The sequence below is a fragment of the Corythoichthys intestinalis genome, chromosome 2, assembly GCF_030265065.1.
Source record: "Corythoichthys intestinalis isolate RoL2023-P3 chromosome 2, ASM3026506v1, whole genome shotgun sequence".
In the NCBI taxonomy this organism is placed as follows: Eukaryota; Metazoa; Chordata; class Actinopteri; order Syngnathiformes; family Syngnathidae; genus Corythoichthys; species Corythoichthys intestinalis.
The window spans coordinates 63,762,314-63,787,662 of record NC_080396.1 but is presented as its reverse complement, the minus strand read 5'-3'; the positions used below and the strand labels follow the sequence as shown (position 1 = coordinate 63,787,662).

Below are 25,349 nucleotides of genomic sequence, written 5' to 3'. Positions count from 1 at the left end.
CCTTTAGACAAAATAACTGCGAACAAGTGCTTCCGGTATCCGTCATTGAGATTCTTACAATGCTCTGCTGGAATTTTAGACCATTCTTCTTTGGCCAACTGCTCCAGGTCTCTGAGATTTGAAGGGTGCCTTCTCCAAACAGCCATTTTCAGATCTCTCCACAGGTATTCTATGGGATTCAGGTCTGGATTCATTGCTGGCCACTTTAGAAGTCTCCAGTGCTTTCTCTCAAAGCATTTTCTAGTGCTTTTTGAAGTGTGTTTTGGGTCATTGTCCTGCTGGAAAACCCATGACCTCTGAGGGAGACCCAGCTTTCTCACACTGGGCCCTAAATTATGCTGCAAAATTTGTTGGTAGTCTTCAGACTTCATAATGCAATGCTCACAGTCAAGTAGTCCAGTACCAGAAGCAGCAAAGAAACCCCAAAACATAAGGGAACCTCTGCCATGTTTGACTGTGGGGACTGTGTTCTTTTCTTTGAAGGCCTCGTTTTTTTTTTCGTGTAAACTCTTTGTTGATGCCTTTTCACAAAAAGCTCTACTTTTGTCTCATCTGACCAGAGAACTTTCTTCCAAGACGTTTTTTACTTTCTCAGGTAAGTTTTGGCAAACTCCAGCCTGGCTTTTTTTGTCTCTGGGTCGGGGGAGGGGGGGGGGGGTCTTTCTGGGTATCTTACTATTGAGTCCCATTTCATTCAGACGCAAACGGATAGTACGGGTAGACACTGTTGTACCCTCGGACTGCAGGACAGCTTGAACTTGTTTGTATGTTAGTCGAGGTTCTTTATCCACCGTCCGCACAATCTTTCGTTGAAATCTCTCGTCAATTTTTCTTTTCCGTCCACATCTAGGGATGTTAGCCACAGTGCAATGGGCTTTACACTTATTTATGACAATGCGCACGGTAGAAACAGGAACATTCAGGTCTTTGGAGATGGACTTGTAGCCTTGAGATTGCCCATGCTTCCTCACAATTTCGCTTCTGAAGTCTTCAGACAGTTCTTTGGTCTTTTCTTTTCTCCATGCTCAATGTGATACACACAAGGACACAGGACAGAGGTTGAGTCAACTTTAATCCATTTTAACTGACTGCAAGTGTGATTTAGTTGTTGCCATCACCTGTTATGTGCCACAGGTAAGTAACAGGTATTGTTAATTATACAAATTAGAGAAGCATCACATGATTTTTCAAAGGGTACCAATACTTTGTCTGGCCCATTTTTGTTGAGTGGGTGTTTTGTGTAAAATAATAATGATTTACTTTTTTTCCCCATTCTCTTTTCTGTTTATTCATTGCAAGCAAAATAAATGAAGATATTCCTACCAAAGCATTTGTAATTGCAATCATTTTCTGGGACAAATTGAGCATTATCTGACAGAATTGCAGGGGTTCCAATACTTTTGGCCAGCAGTGTTGCGCAACTGCCTATTATGCGCCATTATAGTTTGTTTTCATTGATAATCAGTATTGTATTATACATACCGTAATGTATAAATACATTTATTAATTAATACAATGTTATTGTTAATAAAAACTAAATTATTCATCCATTTTCCATGCCGCTTATCAACACGAGGTTTGCCGGGGTGCTGGAGCGTATCCCAGGCAACTATGAGCAGGACGGGGGTTCACCCTAAAGTTGTTGCCAGCCAATTGAAGGGCACAATGAGACAAACAACCGTTCACGTTCACTTTCATAACTAGTGAAAATTTTGGAGCATTTAGTCAGCCTACTATGCATGTTTTTTGGGATGTGGGAGGAAACCGGAGTACCACGCAGGCACAGGGAGAACATCCAACCTTCACACAGGAAGGCTGGAGCCAGGGAGTAAACCCTTGATCTCAGAACTGTGAGGCGGACGAGCTAACCACTCTTCTGCAGTGCCACTAAAATACGAAATGAATGAAATCCCCCACCTCTCATAGTATTTAACTCCCCTCATGCAATTGATGGCGATAGACGTCCAATTCATTTAAACTGGGAAGACTATCTCTGAATGCTCATGTTTCAGTGTCACTGATGGTGCGGGGCGGCCAAACCATTTTGACTGGGAGAGGCGAATGAACGTTCATTAGAATGGATTGGACGTTTAACACTGTCAATGGCAGCCAATTAATTAAATGTGCCCTGGAAGTATTAGAAAATCATTTTGCGCATTAAAGGGTTAAGTGTAATTGCAAAATATTTACCTTTATTGGTTATTTTGTCACCAATCTTTAAAATTATTATATGAGCAATCTGATATTTCGTATTTGTATGAAATATAGTAGTCAATACACATGCAATTTAAAAATCACAGAGGATTCATATACTTCATGTGTCATTTAGAAAGCAATTTTTGATTATTTTAAATTTACTGTACAAAGATTTCCGCATCCATCTCTAAACTCTAACATCAGTTGACTCATAGAAAAACCAAAGATCTTCTTACTTCGATGCTGAAACTTTCTGGCATCTATCTTTCTGTCAATGAACAGTACAACCCATGTTCTCATATTTCTATCTTAAATTACAACCGTGACGACAGTCAGATGCACAATGAAACTAAAAAAATGAAGACAAAATAAATCTATGGGCTATTAAATTCATACATACTGTATTTACAATAAGTGAAAAATAGAAACTTAAATGAGCTGCTAATGTAGTATTTAGCTACTAGCGTATCATAAAAAGTTGGCATATTTTAGCTAAAAAAAAAAGATTAAAAAAAACAAAACAAAACAATGAATTATATGAAATAAGCATTAGTCTAAATTAACCCTAGCAGCCTACCTCCAATCATTGTCATGCATCAAATCAGCTTGTATATGTAACTAAACAACTAAACAGCATTTCCTGTAGTAAGGCACGCTCATGATACCTGGAATTTTTATGTTAGATGCTCTTCATGATGAAACCTGCCTCATCCAGATATGACATGACATGGCCCGACTAAGCTAAAGGCACAGCTAATCACCAAAACATGTCCTAGGTAACTTCAGTGTTAGAACTGCATATTTGCACTTGGGATATCCTGATGCTGATTCTTTGACTTCCGATTCGATCTCATTTTTTTCAAAATATGTTTTGCTGATGCTGATTCCATACCGATTCGATGCAAATCCGGTACGTATTTTTTTGACTAGTAAAAACAAGGCAAAAAAATAAAATCAGATTTTTTTAAAATTAAACTAAGCTCTTTTGTTACCTCCTCAAGAATATTAGAAGATGCTCTATTTAGAGGCATGCGAAATTTCTGATTCTTAGATTATTCGCGATTCGGCCGTGGAAGATTCGAGAACGACTCACAAACATCCAAATTCCGATCATTAAATTATACCAGGTAAAGCGGAAATAAAACACAGTCAGCGCGGTCTTCAGGACGCAATGAGAAATGGACCGAGAGTAAATATCATGTTCAACTCATGCTGCTAGATAAAAAACCCCAAAAAACAATCATACCTGACTGCGGCCGTCAGCCGCTACAAACAGCGCCCAGTTGCTAGTTGCTACAAACATACGGCTATGGTAGATATCCCATATATCTAGAACTAGATGTGAAATGACAGACGACGGCCGTGTTGGATCATAGACCAAGAACTAGATGCGAAATGACAGACTTTCCCGAGCTAGTAAACAGGCGCCATCTTAAAGCAGTAGACTTCTCTAGAAGGCTCTGTTGTAGCGAACCTAATTACTTTTTATCAAAAAAAAACAAAAAAACACCCCAATTCGGCAAAATCTTGACTTGAATCTATCTTTAAATGATGAAACAGTTTTAAAACTTTCACGTCGAAAGTAGTCAGAAGGGAAATTATGGAATAATCGGAGCAATTTTAACAACTTTAATGGTTGATTCACAACATTAAATTAATTGAATGTAGTTTAAAGCTGCCGATACAGAATGGGGACTTGAGTATTTTATTTACTGTTTTTAACGGTTAACTTGATACTGAAATAGTAGTTTGTTTAGCCTGTGAGGATTTTTGAACAATTTTGGAACTAGTGTACAAAAAATTAAAAGCGGGGAGGTGTTTGTGGTGCATCAACAATCGATTTATCGTCGAATCGGAGCCTCTGAATCGTAATCGAATCGTTGGTGCCCAAAGATTCCCACCTCTAGCTCTGTTACTATCACTTGTTTCTAAAGAGCAGAAGGCTCACTCAACAGACATATTTGCCTAGTGGTTTGAGACATATTTGCCTAGTGGTTTGATTTACAGCAACCGAAAAAGCACAATCTTACTGAAAAAACACGCGTCTACTTGATCGGATCCAATCTTGTGACCAAATCCGATACTCCAAAAATAGCCGTTTCGTGTGCCGATAATGATACTGAGTGTTGAATCGGGACATCACTAATTTGCACATGAAATCACTGAACAGACAATATACTGTATTATAACACAGGCATTGGTTCTGCAGTAGTACACTGATTCTTACCATATACACTCTTTTTTTTTTCTCTTCCAGACATGTTTCCAATTACAAATTTTTTATCCTAAACTTTTACACACACAATATGTTACACAATATGTTGTGTCTGTGGAGGTATTTCAATTTATTAAAAACAAAAATGGAAAAGATACAGATATAGGTCATGCTGATATAGTGAAACATTGTCATGATAGCTTTTTTTTTTTTAAGGATAATATAATTTCCCTGAAATTATCACGATAAGCGATGGTATTGTTGATGTTTTTTCATATATTATAATAATAATTGATTAGAGCGTCACAATTTTAGTACACCCTTTTGAAGAGCATTTCAGTTTTTTTTTTTTTTTTTTTTTTTTTTAATTCTTAAGGATATTTAACTTTGAAATTGTTTTGTGTCCTGTGATTGACTGGCAAGCAGTTCAGGGTTTACCCCACCTTCTGCAAAGGTTAGCTGGGATAGGCTCCAGCACCCCCGCGACCCACGTGAGGATAAGCAGTACAGAAGATGAATGAATCTTAATGTCAAACAATAAATAGACTATCTAGGATGAAAATAAATAAACTAGGGCTTTGTTGACAAATATTGCCTTGACAGTTCGTCTTGTTGCATTGATTTTCTCACATCACTATTACCTTTGGATAGCATTTAGTGCATTTCTCAAAACAATTAGCAGATTTTTGGGACTTGAAGCACATTTAAAATCCTTTATTTTCCCAATTATTGACAGTTTCTTTTATAATCTAGTTCGCATTATGTATGAATTCAGATTTTTCTTAATGATTTCTAACCTATTTTATTGGATCATAACAAAGTATTATGCTGCTCTATTAAATTAAACAAATAATAAATGAATAAATAAGTAAATTACAAATTGATGCACTAATCACCTTATAATCAGGTGTGCCCTATGTATGAAAATGAACTCGTCCATGGATGGTGTGCTTTATAGTCCAAAAAATATAGCACGTAGTACCAAACTTTTGTATCGCGTGCTAAAGAACGTCATTTGCTCTAAATGAATAGCCCATTCCTCTTAAGTATTCATGTCATAGAAACTGCAAGTGTCATCAAAATATGAAGCCATTTTTTACGATAATCTTTTATTTCATCCAGACAGTTTATTCACTGACCCCCCCTCCCCCCAAAAAAAGAAGATCAGAACTTGGTGACACTACTTGAAAATAATTTAAACAGCACCATACACTACGTATATAGCCATGTGAAAATTATAGTCACACATTGCTGTAGTTAGAGGAGCGAGAATAAAAACACTGAATACAGACCGCATGTTTCACATTTTTCTGCATATGCGCTTAGCATTTGTACAGCATTGTGCAAAAGAAAAATAAACCTTTCACCTCCAGGCCTCTAAAAACCTCTATTTGATTAAAAAATGGGGAGTAGGGAGGGAGAATTTCAACCAGCATCCTGTCATGTGCTGCTAAACATTGTCTGGCCAAATGTGAGTGGTGAAACCGGAAATGATACCATATGACAACATTCTTGTTGAGCTTACTAGTACCAAACAACCATTCACATCCATACCTATTGTCAATTTGTTGTCTTTCAACTTTCCTTTATAGAAGATACAAACCACACAGGGAGGCCCAGATTTGAACCACAGACATCACAATTGTTAGCCAGGTCTGCTACCCTCTAGAACACCATGTGTTGTATGTGTATTTTAATAAATTAATATTTTAAGAATGCATGAAATATTTTTTCTTAATTTCCCCGAAGTGGATGTTTGTTGATTAAATCTGACTGACAGTTGAGAGATTGCTCTAAATCTCACCTGGGATGTTGCTGTGTGGAGTTCACATGTTGTCTCTGTTGTTGTGCAAGATTCCTCTCTGTACTCCAGTTTCATCTCACATTCTTAAAATATACAGTATATTTTAGAATTGCTGGACTCTAATTATCCATTGGTGTGAATGTGAGTTAAGTCTGTGTTTATATGTCCCCTACGGTTGGCGTGCGACCAGTTTAGGGTGGACCCTACGTCTAGCCCGGTCAGCTGGAACTCCAGACTCCAGCAAGCCTAATAAATAACCAGTAGTAAATAATTTGGATGGATGGATGATTAAATATTTGTAGCACCTCATATTTCTGCACAAGAATTTGATTCCGAGTCGCCTGAATTTGAGGACCTGGCAATACCAAGTACCGATCTGATACCACGGCAATGTAATGAGGGGGAAAAAAGCACATCCAAATATAAAATATTTTCATACTTCAGAAATTAGCACTCTTGAATGATGCTATCTAGCTTAACGTGAATGCAAAACATAGGTTTTTTTTTTTCCTTTTTTTTTTTTTGACAGTATCGTTGTCCATGTTAATTATTTCGTTGCTTTGCAGCGCTTAAAAATAAAATAAATAAAATGATTAAATCTTCAAAACGCAATCTTTTCCACCTGATTCATATCCTTTGATTATTATTTATTATTATTTTCAGAGGATTGGAAAATAATGAAGATTGGATTTTTCAAATGTATTTATTTATTTTTATTTTATCAGTATTAAGTGATTGGCTGTCATTGACGGCAATAGACGTCCAGTCAATTTTGACTAGAATTGGAATTGGCAGCGATCGTTTGATACAAATAACCCTTTTGTATGGCTATATGTGCTGCTTTGTTCAAAATGAGATTGGAACTTATTTTCCCCCTCGCCCTCCTTAAAAACATTTCCGAGGTAATGGATTGGTATTGGCAAGCCTGTAAATCAGTTGATTCGGACTCGCATGTCAAATTGTGTGATCTGAACATACTAACAAGTTATATGAATATTTTTAATATACTGCATAAAATATATTGATGCATTTCAGCATGCACATCACAGCCTGACATGGGATAAAGACTCACTGGCTGCCTTGACGGCGATAGATGTCCAATCCGTCAAATGGATTGGACGTCTAACTCAGTCAATAACACTGAAACATGATCACATACTTAATGTAAGAGATTTATGTTCACATAATGGTAAATTCTTTGTCTGGCGAATGAGTATCGCCAACAATGGTGGCAATGAGTTGAGCTAGGTTAGGGTTTGTCAGTTTGTCAACAACAGAAACTAGTGTGCAAGTAGTATTGATATTTCTACTAATGATCTCTTAAAAATATGACTGCCTAGTATTCTTCAGTTCCTGGTTTTATTTGCAAAGACTCCCTTTGTAGATGTCATTAAAAAAAAAACAACTGGAATTTGTGTTTTCGCCACCTCGTTTGCTCGTCTGCAATCTTGCTTTTGTTTTAAAACTAGTACGGCAAACGAAGGTTCTTTTTTTAACCATAAAAAGCCCCAACTCTTGCACATACAAATGAAAAGAAAACTGACAGATGCAAAATTTGGTGTCATGTCTGATTATTTAAAACTTGAGGTCTAATTCTTTTTAGGAACTTTGTGGCTTTCCAGACTCATGTTGGCACTTTGGGACTTACTGTTCAGCACAAAACAAGCATTTGATGGCATTGCATCAAGCTCAGAAAGCTTCCACATGTTCTCAGAACAGTCATGTGTTGCTGTTGATTGGCGTATCATATAGTTTTTGCACTGATAATTTATAAAAAAAATGAAAGGTATCAAATTCATAATTATATGTAGCGCCTCAGGACTCCATAAAAGGAACTGTCTCTGTACTTTTGTTTTGGTACGCTTGATAAGGAAAGTGAACTGAAACTAACTGTAGTGCTTAACACGGACATATTATAGAAAAGGTACTTTTTAAGTGAATAAACAAAAACACGAGAATACAAACCTGAAGCCCAGATGGAAATTAATCTGAAACTGATTTTTTCATATAATTTCTGTCTCAGATGTGGTCACAAAAATAAAACCACACGTGACTGTCTGTGCATTTAGCTGGCTCACTTCCCTCTTGTGGCTTGTCACCTGCTGATATAGACATTTCAGAATGAATACACCCATTTCTGTGTCAACATTGTACATGGCATTGTCCTAATCTCTGCCATGTTTGCTTTAAAATTAATAATCTACTTCTTAATTGCCATTGCGATAGAATGGCATCTTATTTGTATTGCGTTTGTTGCAGGTTTAGTGACTCATTTGATGCATATTTTTTTCCCCTTAGAAGGTGGAGTTGAACTGCTAAGTGGACTTCCCACAGGTGGCCTGCATGACTCATCCTGCTTCTGCCTGACAAACACATGGTAAGGACCAATTGCCACGTTATGAGAGGCAAACTACAATACGGTAATTTCTCAAGTATAATGTACACGAGGTTTTTTTCCCTCCTAAAAAATAAGTAACTGTCATATTTTATACACGTTTAATGGAACTAAGCTTTTCTGAGAATAGTATACTTTTATTCAAAAAGACATCTATTATCATGTCTACTGCTTAGAAATTTAATAACAAATTTCTTGCTTCTCACTATGAATCTGGCCATATCATAATAAGGCTTAATTTCTGAAAGCAGCGGTTAAAGTTAATGTGCACATAGACATTCATGGTTACTTATAAACGTCATAATGTTTTAGATTTTATGGATGTATGCGGTTCACCATGGGTTCTTAACTTCTCACCAAAGCATAAAAGCCTGTAAAACGCGATTGATTGTCACCAAAATTTCAGTACTTGCAGAAAACATTAGTTATCCAATAAATAAATTTTAAAAAATGCAAATTACGATGCAGACAATGCCATGCTTTAGGGCACAGGTGTCAAACCGATTCCAGAAAGGGCCTAGTGGGTGTTGGATTTTGTTCCAACCGATAACGCGGAGAGTTTAACCAATGAACTTCCTGCTGAAACAAGCAGCACCTGACAAAGTTTAACTGATTACACATGTAAAAGATCTAATTGGTGAAAAGGTGTCCTCCTCATTGGTTGGAAAGCAAACCTGCACCCACTAGGCCCTTTCTGGAATCGGTTTGACACCTGTGCTTTAGGGTGATTTTAGTACATGCAAGAGAATATTACACTCGAAATGATGACATTTGAGTTCACAGTGTGCTACAAACAGCATAACGAATTGAATACTAGTTCAGAAATGCCCAATTTTTGATGACCACAAAATGAAATTTTCTGGTGAATGATTTGGTCAGTAAAATTTTGAATCAACCCTTTTGATGTGACATAGTAAATGTTTCTTTTTGTGCCAATATTGATAAACTAAGTAACTCTATGTTGTCAATCCAGACCTGTTTTCACAAGTTTACCTTGCATTCTTTTCTCTTTTTTTGTCTCCCCCCCCCATCAGGATGCTCAGGGCTACAAGTGGGTCAGATGGCGGGTGTGGTTGTGTCACCTTATCGCCGTGCTGTCCCTTGGCCTTCTCTTGGTTTTGTTTCACTGGCACCCTCGGCTAGCTCTTTGGGCTCGCTGTTGCCGCTGTCCTTTGGCCCTCGCAGATTTTGTTCTACTACGAGTGAGAACAATTCAACCTCTCTTTTTTTGGATTTCTTTGACGAACCATAAGACTGTGCTGTACTTTTGTTAGCATTTCATTAGTTTTTTAGGCCACTGTGGATTGGTTTCAAAGCAAAAAAAAAAAAAAAATCATGTTTTTACTAAATGGGTTCTAAGAATCCTAAAGCGACATATTATATTGTAATTACGGTAGTTTTTGTTTGTAATCAGAAGTTTCCATGTCAACAGAAATAAACTGTTGTAGGTTCCACAGCAGTTAAAAATGAACCAGTGGTCGCCAACATTTTCTGGTGTAACAGGCTGGCTTCATGGAAATAAATATTTTAATTGACTTCTATGGAAACATTAATGTGTAATGTCATTAAACATACAAATCACCATTACGGTATCTCTTCTAAAAAATGTGATCTACAAATTTTTCTCTTACATGAGCCGCTCCCAACTCAAGATAACAGAAAACAATTGACCCGTAGTGATTAATCAATGGGAAGTCTGATTTTTCATTTTGTTTTTATTATCATCTGTAAACATTTCTTCAAAGATAAAAAATCCACTTGTATTTGTTCGCAAAATTGAACACAGCCTCATGGGCATCTTTTCAGACTCACAAAATCATGTCACTTCTCTCTGATTAGTGATGTCATAATGACATAGTATCCTTGTTTTTTGATGTACTAATGTAATTCTTAAAGGTGTGCTGATAAGACTTAGAAGAAGAAGATTATTCAAAAGAATCATGTTATGAAAAAAACAAAGACAAGACTCTTATCATTATTTTTTGTGTTTGTTTAGTTGCTCTGTGCATTCAAGTACTGCCGCCTCAATATTGGAGACTCTTTGTTTAAACTACGGCCTTGTTAGGCATGCATAATGTTAACACAACAAATATTTGTGTTACTGTTTTGTCTTTAGGACAATTTTGGCCAGAAGCATGTAGTGAAGGTGCTCACTGAGGAAATGGAGCAGGGCAGGTGAGCTTGAAGGTTTTGCCTTATTGAATGTCCCCAAACCTGAAACCAGTACGTGCATGTCTGCAAAGATTCTTAAACTAACTGTGTCCTTTGTTTCTTCTCTGCATTAGTTTGGATTCATTGGGTGATGCAGAGGTTACCGAATGTAACGACACTATTCAGCTCAACCAGGAGAATGTGAAGAACAAATTCAGTTTTCATTTATTTGTTTTTTTAAATATGGTATTTGTGGCTTGCTATAAGTATTTTTCCTTTCTTTGTTACAGAAAACACTTCTGCGCTATTACCTATTTGAAGGCCTTCGATATGTATGGCTGGACAAGAAGGCAGCTTTCTGTCTTGTGAGGTAATGCGTAAGGACGTAATTAATTTTTAAGTAGCCATAGGTTTGTTACAAAGCAGCTTAGTTAGCGGGGTAGTTTTCCATCAGACAAATGTTTGGGATTTATATTAAACAAGCAGTATAGCCCGACGTTTCTGGCATACTACTTGTGCTGGGTAGTTGGGGCCAAGGTTTGTTAAATCAATACACACATAAGAAACCTCGAAATCAGTGCTTCCCCATGATTTTTGGCCGCCAACCACACTAGGCCACAAGTTGTTTAATTTTGCTCCCCTGAAAAATGGCTGAAGATTTTAAAAATGAGTCTCAATGTAAGATTGCAGGACCAAATGAAGACCACATTATTGTAAGACCCGAATACCTTTTAACACCGTCAGGGGCAATGTAGTTTTTTCAAATTCAATTTGTTAACACCCCAGACTTGGCTTGCACTGTGACCTACTTTTCCTTGTCGCGCATAGTGTGACCTACATTCCAAAAACAGAGCTTTTGAAAGTAGTCCTATTAACGGTTTATCGATTGTCAATTTGTTGCACTATTTGAGGGTGCTAAAGTGTGAAAATTTTCATGGTGACTCCCTACGACCCCAACAACGAATCTACCAAATTTCGTTAAAATCCGACTTACAGTTTGGGAGCAATCTGAATACAGTAGTACCTCGACAAACGATCGCCTCGACACACGATCTTTTCGACATATGACGTAAAATTTGACTCACCATTTGTTTTTACATCCGAAGACATGCTTGAAAAACGACGATTCATGACAGCGCTACAGTTTCTTTGTTTTCCCGCAAGACGGACGCATTGTGGATTTTATTGTGAGAGAAATCAACATGGGTTCCAAGAATGTTAGTGCAGGTGGTGAAAAAAGGTGATACCATTGAAATGAAAATGGAAATGATAGAAAAATATGAGCGTGGTGTGCGCGTCCGTGAACTGGCTCGACAATACGGCCGTAGAATGTCTACGATTTCGCGATCCTCCTCCGACCTCCTTTCCCCAGTCTTCATAAGTTATGGTGACAATTATTATTGTGGTAACATTGTCAAAAAAATTGCCAGCTTTGTCTGGTTTTTAATCAGTTATTTCAGAACTTGTTCAAGACAACACACCTAGTGTCTGTCGCAGTTGTCGCTAACAACAACAGAACATTAAAAGAGAAAGGAAAATCTCTACCGCACCTATCTCACAGTCAAGTCAGCCACAGGTTGAGGTACAGCATGCAAAACACATCCGCCACATTAAAACCCAATTTGTTACATTATTACAGGTATTAATATAATTATTATCATCATATTATTATTCCGATTTTAAAAAATAATTTATTTCTGCTCTGTGTAATTGCTGTTTGCAATAGTACCGGCAGTATTTATTAAGGATTTAGTGTAGGTTTTCGGGCTGTGGAACGAAATAATGGTATTATAATGTATTATTTTGGGAAAATCCTCCTCGATATACGACCATTTCGACTTACAAACAAGGTCCTGGAACGAGTTAACTTCGTATGTAGCGGTACCACAGTATATCGGTTTAGGGATTTTGTCAATTTTCTGCACTATTGAAAGCCTCCGCAACCTTGGAACTTCTGCGAAATACTTTTCATGTCACTGTGTTTGAGCGTGTCAAATTTGGTTAAAATCCGGCCATTCCTTCTGCAATCCGATTTTTTCGATTATTGAATTTCAAGGCTTCTCGGAGGTACTTCTATACAAAACCTACCTAATAACACTTGAAGACACTTACAGTACAAATATTGAAAAATCCAAGAAAATCGGTTGAGCCGTTTTGGAGTCCATAGGGAACGAACACACACACAAAGTTCCATTTATATATACATTTAGATATTGAAAATTTGGCATTATGGTCACAATCATATTTTTATTTTGACTGTAGTGTCTTCAATGAGGACTGGACCTGCAAGGACCTTCATGGCTTCAAAAATGGTTTGAGTCACCATGAGCAGAACTTTAGGTCAGCATTACAATTTTTGAATTTTTTTTTTTTTTTTTTTGCATATTTGTTTTATTGCTTTATTTAATTATATATTACAAATTTTATTTCCTCAAATTGTGGCCATTGCTGTAAAAAGGCACAGCTAATTTTAATTGCAACTCTTGTGTTTAGTGTGGAAAACATATTTTAAAGTTTAAAAGAATAGTTCTGTTAGGAATTAGTTTTTCATTTTTTAAATTTTTTTCCATCTTATAGGAGACAAGTATATGGGCCCAACCTGATTGACGTACCAGTGAAATCGTATTTTACTCTATTAAGAGAAGAGGTAATCTGTATATTATATTTTGTAATTTCATTTCTATTTATCCTTTAGCCGTGGTATGTGATCATTTACTTTCCATATGCTAATAAAAATCTCCTCTTCTTCCTCCCCTTCAGGTCCTGAACCCATTCTATGTGTTTCAGATATTTAGCATGGGCCTGTGGATGTTTGATGAGTATTACTCCTACTCTGCATGTATACTTACAATCTCGCTGATCTCCATCATTGTCTCACTTTATGAGATTCGCAAGGTAAGGACTTTTTCTTGATTTGAACTCATTTTGTGTGAGTGATGAAAATGGATAGATAATAAGGGTGTAATTTTACCAATTTAACTTTCTTTGAAGAAAGATTTGATGTGTTTTTTTCCCTATACATATTAGCCTGTATTATTCGATTCGATTCAAGAGCCTTCAATCAAATCAGGCGGTGTTATTAGAATTTTCTGTATTTCAAACAGGACATCATTCCAATATTTCTGTATTTTAATACAGGACCAATAGCAGTGAGTAAGAGCACCAATTTATTGTCTGACATTTAGGACAAACAGGATAAACATCTTTCCTATACAGTGATACCTCAGCTCACGAACATAATTGGTTCCCAGAAAGTGTGTGTAAGGCGAAAAGTTCGTCTTCCGAACATTTATTTCCCATAAGAAACCATTAAAATGAGAATAATCCGTTCCCAGGTCCCCATAAAACATAATTTTCTACTAAATAAGCCTTAAAACTACACAAAAATATACCTTATTTTATGTATAATAAATGTGCTATTGTGTTATAATTAAAGAAATAAACTGTACTGTATAATAAAGTCGTTTTATTTACCTTTGTGATGGTAGTTGATGGCTTGATGGAATGGAGTGGGAGGAGGAGGGAGGGAGGGAGTTACTGTTTGGAAGGAGAGTGTTACCGGCAAAGTGCGCAGTTAGCGTAGACTCCACTGCTGTGCCCACCACATGCTTTTGGTTGTTAATAAAAGCCATCCGACGCCTCTGGGTGTTTGTATGCACGCCGCCACCTTTCTGGAGAGGAAATCGGGCGAACCGAAGACAACCGACGACAACGAGCCAACGTGACTCGCCGGTCCACTTCTCACTACGGTGGGAAGCTGAAAGCACCGCCAATTACCAGTCAAGGGCGAATTGGTAACACGAGTCACCTTCCATAAGGACTGTAGGTAACTCTTTTTCGGTCCCATAATAGCAAAAGTACACTCAATATGGTCCAAAATCTCTATCAAACACAAACTACGTCCGCACTCAACGAAAGTGAGGGGACGAACTGGGACGCCGTGAGCGTGCGTCAGCTTCTCGTGGCGCTTTTCGACCGCGTGAATTGGTTCGTCCGCCGAAAACTAGTTCGTCAGCAGAGACTATATGCTCGCGAATTTGATGTTCTTGAGGCGAAAAGTTCGTGAGCTTAAGCGTTCGTGAGCCGAGGTATCACTGTATTTAGAGAGACGGTTGGGAGCAACATGTGCCCGATGCAAATCTTTATTTTAATTGCTCTTGTTCAGTTACAGTTATTTTTTTTGCGTTTGTCCAAATTTTGTTCCACATTTCCCCAGCTATTTCAACATCAAGTTCCCTCTCCCAGACCCCCCTCAGTGACTCATTTCCCAAACCTGAATAATTTTGTAAACTAACATAAAAGTTCCGAATGTCAGCCTTCCCCTGAGAAAGAAGTATGGTACTTGCTTCTCTATTTGTGTGACTATATTATCCTCAAGCAAAGATTTAACTTTGATGATAAAATTTCTGACCTGAAAAGAATGAAAGAGGTCATTTCTTGAAATGTCATATTTTTCCCTAACTTCATTAAAAGTCATGAGGGTAGACCCAACAAATAGATCACCCAGGGAAACTATTCCTTTAGTTAAAACAATTGTTTTTAACAAAACAGCTCTTCTAAATGATGATGGCGATTGATGTTAGCAGTTCAAATGAATTTGATTTAATTGTGCTCAAGAAATGTTATGGTAATTTTCATTAACAAAGAATTGTCCTGTGAAAACCAAAGTTAACTTTGAATGTTTAATCAGAGCTCCGATATCAGAATGCATGTGAACACAAGTTAACTTACTTGAGTCTTAGAAGCTCCCAGTGCAACACCCCAGAGGAATAGCACTAAAAGCCCTAAGAATGAGTTTTATGGACCCCCAAAGCTAATGCAGGAGAAGGAAAGCCAAAGATGGGGCTTCATGTGAACTAACTCTCACTATTGCAACTTTGATCAAAATAATTCTAATTAAATGTGGAATCAAATATTTTTGCAAATCTTATGAAACAATGAAATACACAATTTTTGTGCACTTTTGTCATGTGGGTTACACTACTTCTGTACTATAAAGCGTACCTGACTACAAGACTCACTGACCAAATACCTGTACGCTGACAAGACGCACCTAACTATTACCTGTTAGTGTCCTCATTTCATTTACATAGGCAGACTGTTCCACAGAAAATAGCGAGGAAGAAAAACATCAAATCGACTTTACATTGACTTAGCTTGCAGTGGACCGCGTTCTACCCATCGTGCTTGATGAACTGAGCTGGGCTGGAAAAGAAGTTTCATTTTAGAACCACCCACGAATAGCCTTAAACTGTTCTTCTGTAATGGCATCCACTATGAGGTGGAGCCTTAGTTGACAATAAAGTCCTGCGGCTGCTAGTTTAAAATGGCTATTCAGCGCTAGCAGAGCGTCCTCTCATCGTAGCAAACAGTGGATATCCATCCTTTTAACATTCGTCTCACCACCCATGGTTAGCCTTAAATCGTTCTTCTCTAGCGGCACATAGACTCATCTATATAATCCGCAGTTTTTGATGAAGCTTAACAAAGCGGCTGGCAAGCTTTGTCTGCGCTAGAGCATACCAGTCAAGAGCCATGTTGTGACAAAATTTGGATATCCATTCTTGGCCCTTGACTTGTGAATAGATCGGCATGTTCATGGAAAAAAAATGCCTTCTCCCAAACAGTCTTTGGAATGCTATCGCTAGCTAAGGGTGAGTTGGAGAATATAGTTTGAGCACACGTTAGTACACATGGAAACTCAAGAGTGTAGTCATAATAGAACACTCACACTACTCAGTGTCTGAACGCATATCAATGTCATCATAAACTGCCAAGCCGTTAAGTGAAATATATCAATTAAATGAAAATCTTGCCCCCCCCCCCCCCCATCCATAAATAAGACGCTTCTTTATTCGAGCTTCAACTTGAGATAAAAAAGGTAGTGGCTTGTAGTCAGAAAACTATGGTAAATGTAAATCAAATAACTAAGTACAGTATTAATCATTTGTTGATGTGCATTTGTGTTTTTGTAACCATTGTCTGACTAAGAGAACACTAACTTAGACAGACCACAGAAAAGCTCTATTGACGTCTTCCGACAAAATAGACCATTTAAGACGAGTCGAGAACAGTAAAAAGCAAGGAGAATAACAATAAAAACTGTCAGGCAAAAAGAGGGGGAAAAAACTGGGCCCAGGGACCAATTCTGGCAGTACGCATTTCGGCATCCTGACAAGTGTTCACCTCTTACGGAAAAATTCAGTCTTTTTGAAGGTTCGGGAGGTGGGGAGGCAGATTGGAGGGGCTGTCGGGGCGGTGCCCAATGGTGTCATTAGTCTTGGATTGGCCAAAAGAGTTCGTGACCACTGTTGCCGGGGCGACGCTGATTATGTTCTGTCGGTGTCAGCTTTGAGTGGTCTGACTCTGTGCACGATGCCATCTTGGAACTATCTGTCCGTCTGTTATCATATGGCGAGGGTGTTACATGGATCGTCAACTATGTTCTGTTCTTATCACTTAGTTCAGGGGTCCCCAAACTACGGCCCACGGGCCGGATAAGGCCCGCCTCCACATTTGGTCCGGCCCCCTGAACAATTTTATTTGTTTATTTATTTATTTATTTTTAACTTGTGTTATTTCCTGGCTTTTTCTGTGAAAAACCCAGAGAAGTTTATTTGGTTATTTTCTATTTAATTAATAGGGTTATTATTAAATTATATTATATTATATTATATTATATTATATTATTTTTATGTTATTTCCTTTTTTTCCGTGAAGAATCCAGAAAGGGTTATTTGATTGTGGCTCTCTGAAAAACAATAAATTTTTACATTTTTTTACATTTTTACATTACTCCTGCAATCGTCACACTTTTTCTGTTACAAATTGACCCCGGCCCCTCATCAGAGAAGGAAAAAGTTATGTGGCCCTAACAGGAAAAAGTTTGGGGACCCCTGACTTAGTTCCTACATTTCCTGCATAAAGGGCACTTTTGTCTGCCCACACAAACATTCTTTTTCATGCACTCATATTATAGATTTATTTTATGGTTGGTTACACTATAGTTTTAATATATTTTATTTTGTACTAAAACGATGGAAGCAGGCCTCGCTATGATAATCGACTAGCATGTTAGCAAATACAATTCACAATAATAAACTTATTCATTTTCCAACACACCAATCGATATATTGATCCAAATCGATGTATCATTACACCGCTAATAAATACTACATGCACTTTATCCGCTCCACAGCAAAGAGTCACTCTTCACAACATGGCCCGCTTGGTCACCAATGTCACAGTGATAAGGAAGTCGGGAGGTATATTTATTTATTTTATTTTATTTTTTTTTTTTTTACATACTTTCCACATTTATTTAATGGAACATTTCCGGTTGTGTACTGTAAATGCATGAGTTCTATGTACCTGTATTTTATTTTGTTATTATTGTTATTTTTTTTTATTACTCAATTATCTCATCTCAGAGCTGGAGAATGTTAGTTCGACGGAGCTGGTGCCTGGTGACTGCTTATGCTTACCCAAGGATGGTCTGCTGATGCCTTGTGATGCAGCCCTGCTGGCAGGGGAGTGTCTAATCGATGAGGGCATGTTGACAGGTCAGCAGACGAAACCAACTTGAAACTTTAGCTCAAAGATTATAAATGCTTCCTGGTGTTGAAGATAAAATACTACCAATAAACCCCTATTTTATTTCCTTAAATGCCTGGAGCTTTTTGTCTATCAATGTATATGTGCTGTCTGTTTATGTAAATGCAAGACATTAGCTATTATTGTGTCCAGGTGAGAGCGTCCCAGTGCTGAAAACTCCCGTGGTGGATTCAGAGAAAAAATATAGCTCAGAAGCTGAGCGCAAACATTCACTGTTCTGTGGAACGCACCTTATTCGGGCCAAAGAGGGGCGTCCCGGAGACGGTGGCGCTGTTGCCGTTGTCACAGGCACAGGTAAGTACAGTGTTTTATATCGTTGCCGTTACAGATGGTATTGATTAGGAGCAGAAGTGGCCCAGTTTGCAGGCATAAAGTGGGCGTGTTTGGGAGAGAGTAGGGTCAAACAGAAAGGTAATATGGTTATAGAGCTGTAATGTAGTGTTTTAAGTGTTAAAATAGCCCATACACACCTACAATCGTCTTGAGGGCCCCGTGAATAATTGCCCACTAGTACGCCCCCACGTCGGACAATCCGCTCGGGGCGGCCCGTTTATGCTCATCGCACCCGGGCCCTGTTCTCATTTGTTCCGCCACTGGCATTCATTGTTATGTGTTGAATTGACTGTTTATTTGTGTCGTCGTGTCTGGAAATATGTGTGAATTAATAAAGCAGACGTTTTTTTTTTTTTCCAGACTTGACTAGTTGGAGACAAAAAAATACAACATGTTCGATAAAACAAACAAAATGATGATTCCTGCTAAAAAGTAAAAAAAAAAAAAAAAAAAAACAGCGATTCACCCATCACGTAAATAATGTATTTACTGAGATTCATTTAGTTATAAAGTTCACTTTTTGACCAAAATGTAGTCGGATGTCTGTTCTTATTCATCAGTGTGTGCAAAAGCAGTTCATTTATTTGTGTCATTCACAGGTTTTTTTACTGCCAAAGGTAGCTTGGTCAGCTCTATTCTGTACCCTCAGCCCACCGACTTTCGTTTCTACCGAGATGCTACAAAGTTCCTGCTCATCTTGGGTTCTCTGTGTAAGTGCTTCAACAAGAGTTTGGAGTGTCTGTGGAACTTGCTTAATTTTATTATTATTAGGGCATTTATTCAACTCATTGACTGCCATTGATGGAGATAAATGTCCAATCCATTTGAACTGGGCGGTCAAAATGGATTCAAAGCCCAGCGTGGCATGCATAACAATTACATTACATACACATTTTATTATTATACAGTGGTATGTGAACCTTGTGGAATTTCTCACATTTCTTCATAAAATCACCATCAAATGTGATCTGATCTTTGTCAAAATCACAAAGATGAAAAAACAGTGTCTGCTTTAACTAAAACCACCCAAACATTTGTAGGTTTTCATATTTTAATGAGGATAGTATGCAAACAATGACAGCAGGGGGAAAATAAGTAAGTGAACCATCATTTTTAATATTTTGTACCCCCTCCCCTTTGGCAGCATTAACTTCAACCAGATGCTTCCTGTAGCTGCAAATCAGTCTGGCACATTGATCGGGACTAATCTTGGCCCATTCTTTTCTACAAAACTGCTGTAGTTCAGTCAGATTCCTGGGATGTCTGGCATGAATCGCTGTCTTTAGGTCATGCCACAGCATCTCAATATGGTTCTGGACTTTGACTTGGCCACTCCAGAACATGTATTTTGATCTTCTGAAACCATTCTGAAGTTGATTTACTTCTGTGTTTTGAATCATTGTCTTGTTGCAGCATCCATCCTCGTCTTAGCTTCAACTGTCTGACAGACGGCCTTAGGCTTGCTTTCCTACAAATATCCTGATAAACTTTTGAATTCATTCTTCCATTAATGATCGCAAGTTGTCCAGGCCTTGAGGTAGCAAAACGGCCTCAAATCATGGTGCTCCCTCCACCATGCTTCATGGTGGGGATGAGATGTTGATGTTGGTGAGCTGTTCCATTTTTCCTCCACACATGACATTGTGTGTTAATTCCAAACAATTCAACTTTGGTTACATCAGTCCACAAAATATTTTGCAAAAACTTTTGTGGAGTGTCCAAGTGCCTTTTTGCGAACATTAAACAAGCAACAATGTTTTTTTTTAGACAGCAGTGGCTTCCTCCGCGGAGTCCTCCCATGGATACCATTCTTGGCTATAGTTTTACATATAGTTGATGTGTGCACAGAGATATTGTACTGTGCCAGTGATTTCTGTAAGTCTCTAGCAGACACTCTCAGATTACAGGTTACGTTTGATGGTGATTTTATGCAGAAATGTGAGAATTTCCAAACTCTTCCGATACTTTTTGATACCAGTGTATGAATGCGACATCTCTTGTTGTAAATGGAAGGAATTAAGTTAAATGCTATTAAATTAAAAAAACAAAACAAAAAAATACCATATCATGAGTGCATTTTAGTTGTTATGCATTTTAATTGTATTAATTTTGATTTTGTAACATTTTATTAATTTATAATTATTTTTTAAAATAAAAATATATCAATATTGAATGATTAATAATTTAAGTGGGACTTGATGCCGCATGCCGCATTGTATATAAATTTCAATCCACGTTACTTGCACTTTCTGAAGGACTCTGTTGTGGTTGATTACATCATTGAGATCGTCTCCCACAATTTTTGCCTACCTCTATGAAGTTGGCAATCATTTGTGCGTCATTTGTAGTTGTTTGTGCTGCTAGTGTTTTTAAGATATTTACAAATGTTTTATGGGTCAATCTGAGTTCAACCAGCCCCCCAATAATGGCTAAAAATTGTGTCAATCATTTATGCTTGTGCTGGTTTGTGCCGCTATCGTTTTTGACATACTGAGATACTAATTTCAAATGATGAAGTCATGCAGAACCCCATTTATTGCAAAATGGACCAGTAATGGTGCCATTCATTTGTGATACGTTTGCGCTTGTTGTTGGGACACCCCTCTGTTATTGAGAGAGTTGGTAAGCTCTGTCAGCCATGACGAAGGGCCTGCGATTGACTTCATCACTCAAAATTAATATTTCAATGTGTATAAAACGATACCAGCACAAAAATTTCTACAGCAAAAACGTAGCATAAATGAATGGCACCATTTCCGGTCCATTTTACAATAAATGATGGGTTGCGTGACGTCAACACTCAAAATTATTATCTCAATACCTCAAAAACGATAGCAGCATAAATGATTGACACCATTTTTAGTCATTTTTAATCAAAATGGGGGTCTGGCTGACCTCAGATTGACCTATAAAAGAATGATAAATATCTTAAAAACGATAGCAGCACAAACAAAACCTTTTGTAGCGCAAATGATTGGCATATTTTTTATGGGGGGGGGACTTCAAGGAGGTCTTTTGCCTCTATAATGTGTATCATTTTAGAAATGTAATTCAGATTTGGAAACATCTCTCTTCTTCATCCAGCTTTGATTGGGACCATCTACAGCTTTATCATCCTCTCAGGATACGAAGTAAGTGTGCACTTCGAAGCGCTAGTTAAAAAAAAACTGGAATCCTACATTTCCTCTGTGTGTGTCTAGATGAGCCCAATTGAGGTGGTGATCCGGGTTCTGGATATCATCACCATTGTGGTTCCTCCGGCACTGCCTGCCGCTATCACAGTCGGTACCCTCTATGCCCAGCATAGGCTTAAGAAAAACGGCATCTTCTGTATTAGCCCGCCACGCATCAATGTCTGTGGCAAGCTGTCCATGTTCTGTTTTGACAAGGTGAGGACCACATGTACGGTCTTGGTCCATATACTAAATACACAAAATAGTTCCTCAGATAGCCCATAGTTATGTTCACTTGAATTAATAAACCTAGCGCTACAAATGAACTGTCACTACCACTTATGATCTCTAGACAGGAACTCTGACAGAGGATGGGCTTGACATGTGGGGAGTGATGGAGGGGCGATATGACGGTTTTTCGGAGGTTGTGGCTGACCCTAGGCTTCTCCCACGGGGGCCCTTACTGTCTTGCCTGGCCTGCTGTCACACTCTGGCCCTGCTGCAAGGGCAGCCTGTTGGTGACCCTTTGGAGCTAAAAATGTTTCAATCCACCGGTTGGGTACGCAGCAAAAAACCTGATTTTATTCACGTGATTTCAAATCCACGCCTACAATTTCAACAGTATAATTGGTCAAGTTAAGTGTCCAAACAGGAATTATCTCTGCTTGACTTCATTCCAGACACTTCAGGAACCAGGGGATGACGGCGGGGTACTGAATGCGGAGTTTGGTGGGCACCGAGTATTAGCCGTAACAAGACCTCCTTCAAAGCAGCTACCTTTTTATGCAACTGTTAGTGTCCTTGCCATCACTGTGTCATCAACCCATAATTATTATTTAATCAGAACATTCCCTTCATAATTTTATTTGAACAGTCAAATTTGTAAACAAAGCATTTAAAAGAGTGTGTAAGCCTTGATTCTTTTTCTTAGCTTTTAAACTGTCAATAGTTTTACTATTGATTTTATGAAGAGCCGAGCTTTGCTAAAGTGTTTTTTTTGTTTTTGTTTTGTTTTTTTGTCATAAGGCTGGACAGTCTTGAATATTGATCGATCGTGTTTGCTGACCTGAGTACAATCTGTATTACACTTAGATCGTTCTTTATCCATCACTCCAAAAGGATTTGGGATTTACAGTAATCCAGTGAAATGTTGGTCACAAACAAATAAACCACAATGAAAATATAACCTACTTGGTAGAGATAATGGCAATAGATGTTTTAAAGTGTCATCCTATTAAGGTTAAAATATTCTATTCCTGCCTTTTTGCTTCTCCACTCAGACTTTACCTGTACTTTCATTATTCTTACAGTCTACAAGTGAGCCTGTAGCGATTGTGCAGCGGTTTCCCTTCTCTTCCGCCCTGCAGAGGATGAGTGTGGTGACGGTGGCCTACGGCGGACGCTCTGCTTTAGCTTTCATGAAAGGCTCTCCGGAGATGGTCGCAAGCCTCTGCCGACAAGAGACTGGTCAGGAACTAGTGATACGCTGAGTTTTTGTTACGATATTAGGAGATTTTCATCCACTGTGCCACCACTAGAGTGTGCGCCAAATTCGCTTAAATGTTCCCAAAAATATTATTTATCCTGTTTTTTTGGTGTACAAGGCGAATTTCAGTATATTAGTTGCACAAGGCAGAAAATGCACAATGAGGAGAGAAAAAAACCTAAGTCGCATTTTGGGAAGGTAATTTTATTGAAAGCAACACTAGGTACAATAACTAGGTGGGCCGATGGGGGAACACGGTACAAAATCAAACGTTTCTTATTTTCTACATCGTCTTATGGTATTGTTTAGCAACAACTGCATTCATTACCTCCTTACTATTCATCCCTCACACAGCCGCTGGAAACAGAAATGTCGTTTAATCCATCTGCAGGCGACCAGGAGATCAAGATTTTACGACACTTTGCGCTGGTCCTCATAGGAAACTCATGGGAAGTCTTCCTTAAGGCAAAACATTGCCATTTTTGTTCATCTAAGTCGCTAAAATTGACCAAAACTGAAAAGTTACCAAGTGTTGATTTAATAGGAGACCAAGCACATACATGATCGTAATGGTAAAACGGAGAACAACGGGCTGAATAGGTATCTGTTAACAGATGTGATTTAGATAACTTCATCTAACAAAGAAAAAATATAACTTGTTTAAAATATCTCGATCTCATTCCAAATCACAACCAAATTCACTCAAGTCTTTAGCGTCACTACTGATCAACTTCGCCAACTTTGCAAGTAGCGGGCATACCTAGAGCACCTTTCTCACGGCTGTCAGTGAAAAAAAAACATTAGTCGCACTTGAATATTAGTCACAGGATCTGCTAAACTTTGGGGGGCGGGGGGGGGGGGGGGGGGGGGGTGCAACTTATAGTCCGGAAAATACGATACTGCAAATATTGTTTCTGTTCAGCAAGCAGCAATTTAGATCAGTTATGTATAATGCCAGGCAAAGGATTTAAATTGGATGGCCATCAGTAGCTACGTACATTATGATACTATAAAGTACTGGTTCCCTGTATTTTTTATGAATTAGGAACCAAATCCATATTGGATGAATAATTAGAACTAATCGATACTTTATAATTACAGTGCCGCCACAGTTCTCAAAGAAACTTTGCAGCTTTTCCAGTGAAGGTCTCCGAGTTCTTGCGCTTGGTTATAAAACAATGGACACAAGCAAGGATCTGAGTTCAACTGAACGGTGAGATTCCCGTCTGTCGGTCATTTAATTCTTTTAAACGTGAATACTAAAATGGATATGTGTGTATATTTATCCACAGAGGGGAGGTAGAAAAAGACATGCAGTTCTTGGGTTTGCTGATGCTGAAGAACCTGGTAAAGCCTGAGAGTGCCAAGGTCATTAGCACATTGAGGCAGGCGAGGATTCGAACTGTCATGGTCACCGGTAGGATGCGCTTATTGACAATGTGGTCCTCGACCTTGCTGACCAGTCAGCATTAGCCATATTATATTATTCATGAATATTGTAAAACTTTTTCACTCACAGGTGACAACATTCTAACAGCAGTCAATGTTGCCCAAACCTGCGGAATGGTGAGCTCTGATGAGCGGGTCATCTTTGTTGAGGCCACTGCCCGCGCGGCTCAAACCGCACCCACCCTGAGGTTCACGGCGGAAGATGGAGACGGCACATTAATCACAACCCAGGTCAGTTGACCTCAAATATCTTTCAAGAGTAACTAGTTATCTTTTGGTAATTAATTACAGTATTCAAGTGTAGATTAGAAAACACCCTTTTCTGTGCAATATTTGCAATTATTTCATGCCTTTTCTTTGTAGTGTTTGCCTACATTTAAGTACCTCAACTTTAAGTATTCATCATTCGATTGCTTGTGTCTCAGTGTGGCAATTAAGGGATTTTTGTGCATTGCTAATCACTTTAGCAAAAAGTGGTGCAGAATCATTCTTTATGAAGCAAATGCACAAGTGTAAGCCTCACATACATTTAT

At 38.2% G+C, this 25,349-nt stretch overlaps 1 protein-coding gene across 3 annotated transcripts in view; it reads left to right on the top strand.

The window, feature by feature from the left end:
- atp13a2 (ATPase cation transporting 13A2) overlaps positions 1-25,349 on the top strand; it is a 37,944-nt gene that overhangs the window by 990 nt on the left and 11,605 nt on the right. For 2 of the 3 annotated variants that reach the window (XM_057817065.1, XM_057817081.1), the window contains exons 2-21: positions 8,514-8,592; positions 9,645-9,812; positions 10,727-10,785; positions 10,896-10,962; positions 11,052-11,131; positions 13,024-13,101; positions 13,339-13,408; positions 13,522-13,656; positions 17,960-18,026; positions 18,192-18,323; positions 18,508-18,669; positions 19,308-19,418; positions 21,793-21,839; positions 21,909-22,097; positions 22,234-22,440; positions 22,562-22,672; positions 23,192-23,348; positions 24,469-24,580; positions 24,660-24,784; positions 24,887-25,047. In XM_057817065.1, the coding sequence (XP_057673048.1) occupies positions 8,590-8,592; positions 9,645-9,812; positions 10,727-10,785; positions 10,896-10,962; positions 11,052-11,131; positions 13,024-13,101; positions 13,339-13,408; positions 13,522-13,656; positions 17,960-18,026; positions 18,192-18,323; positions 18,508-18,669; positions 19,308-19,418; positions 21,793-21,839; positions 21,909-22,097; positions 22,234-22,440; positions 22,562-22,672; positions 23,192-23,348; positions 24,469-24,580; positions 24,660-24,784; positions 24,887-25,047 (2,241 nt within the window). In that variant the 5' untranslated portion in view covers positions 8,514-8,589. Of the gene's footprint in view, positions 1-6,003; positions 6,065-8,513; positions 8,593-9,644; positions 9,813-10,726; positions 10,786-10,895; positions 10,963-11,051; positions 11,132-13,023; positions 13,102-13,338; positions 13,409-13,521; positions 13,657-17,959; positions 18,027-18,191; positions 18,324-18,507; positions 18,670-19,307; positions 19,419-21,792; positions 21,840-21,908; positions 22,098-22,233; positions 22,441-22,561; positions 22,673-23,191; positions 23,349-24,468; positions 24,581-24,659; positions 24,785-24,886; positions 25,048-25,349 lie in introns of all 3 variants that reach the window. The other variant, XM_057817072.1, reaches the window with a different exon arrangement.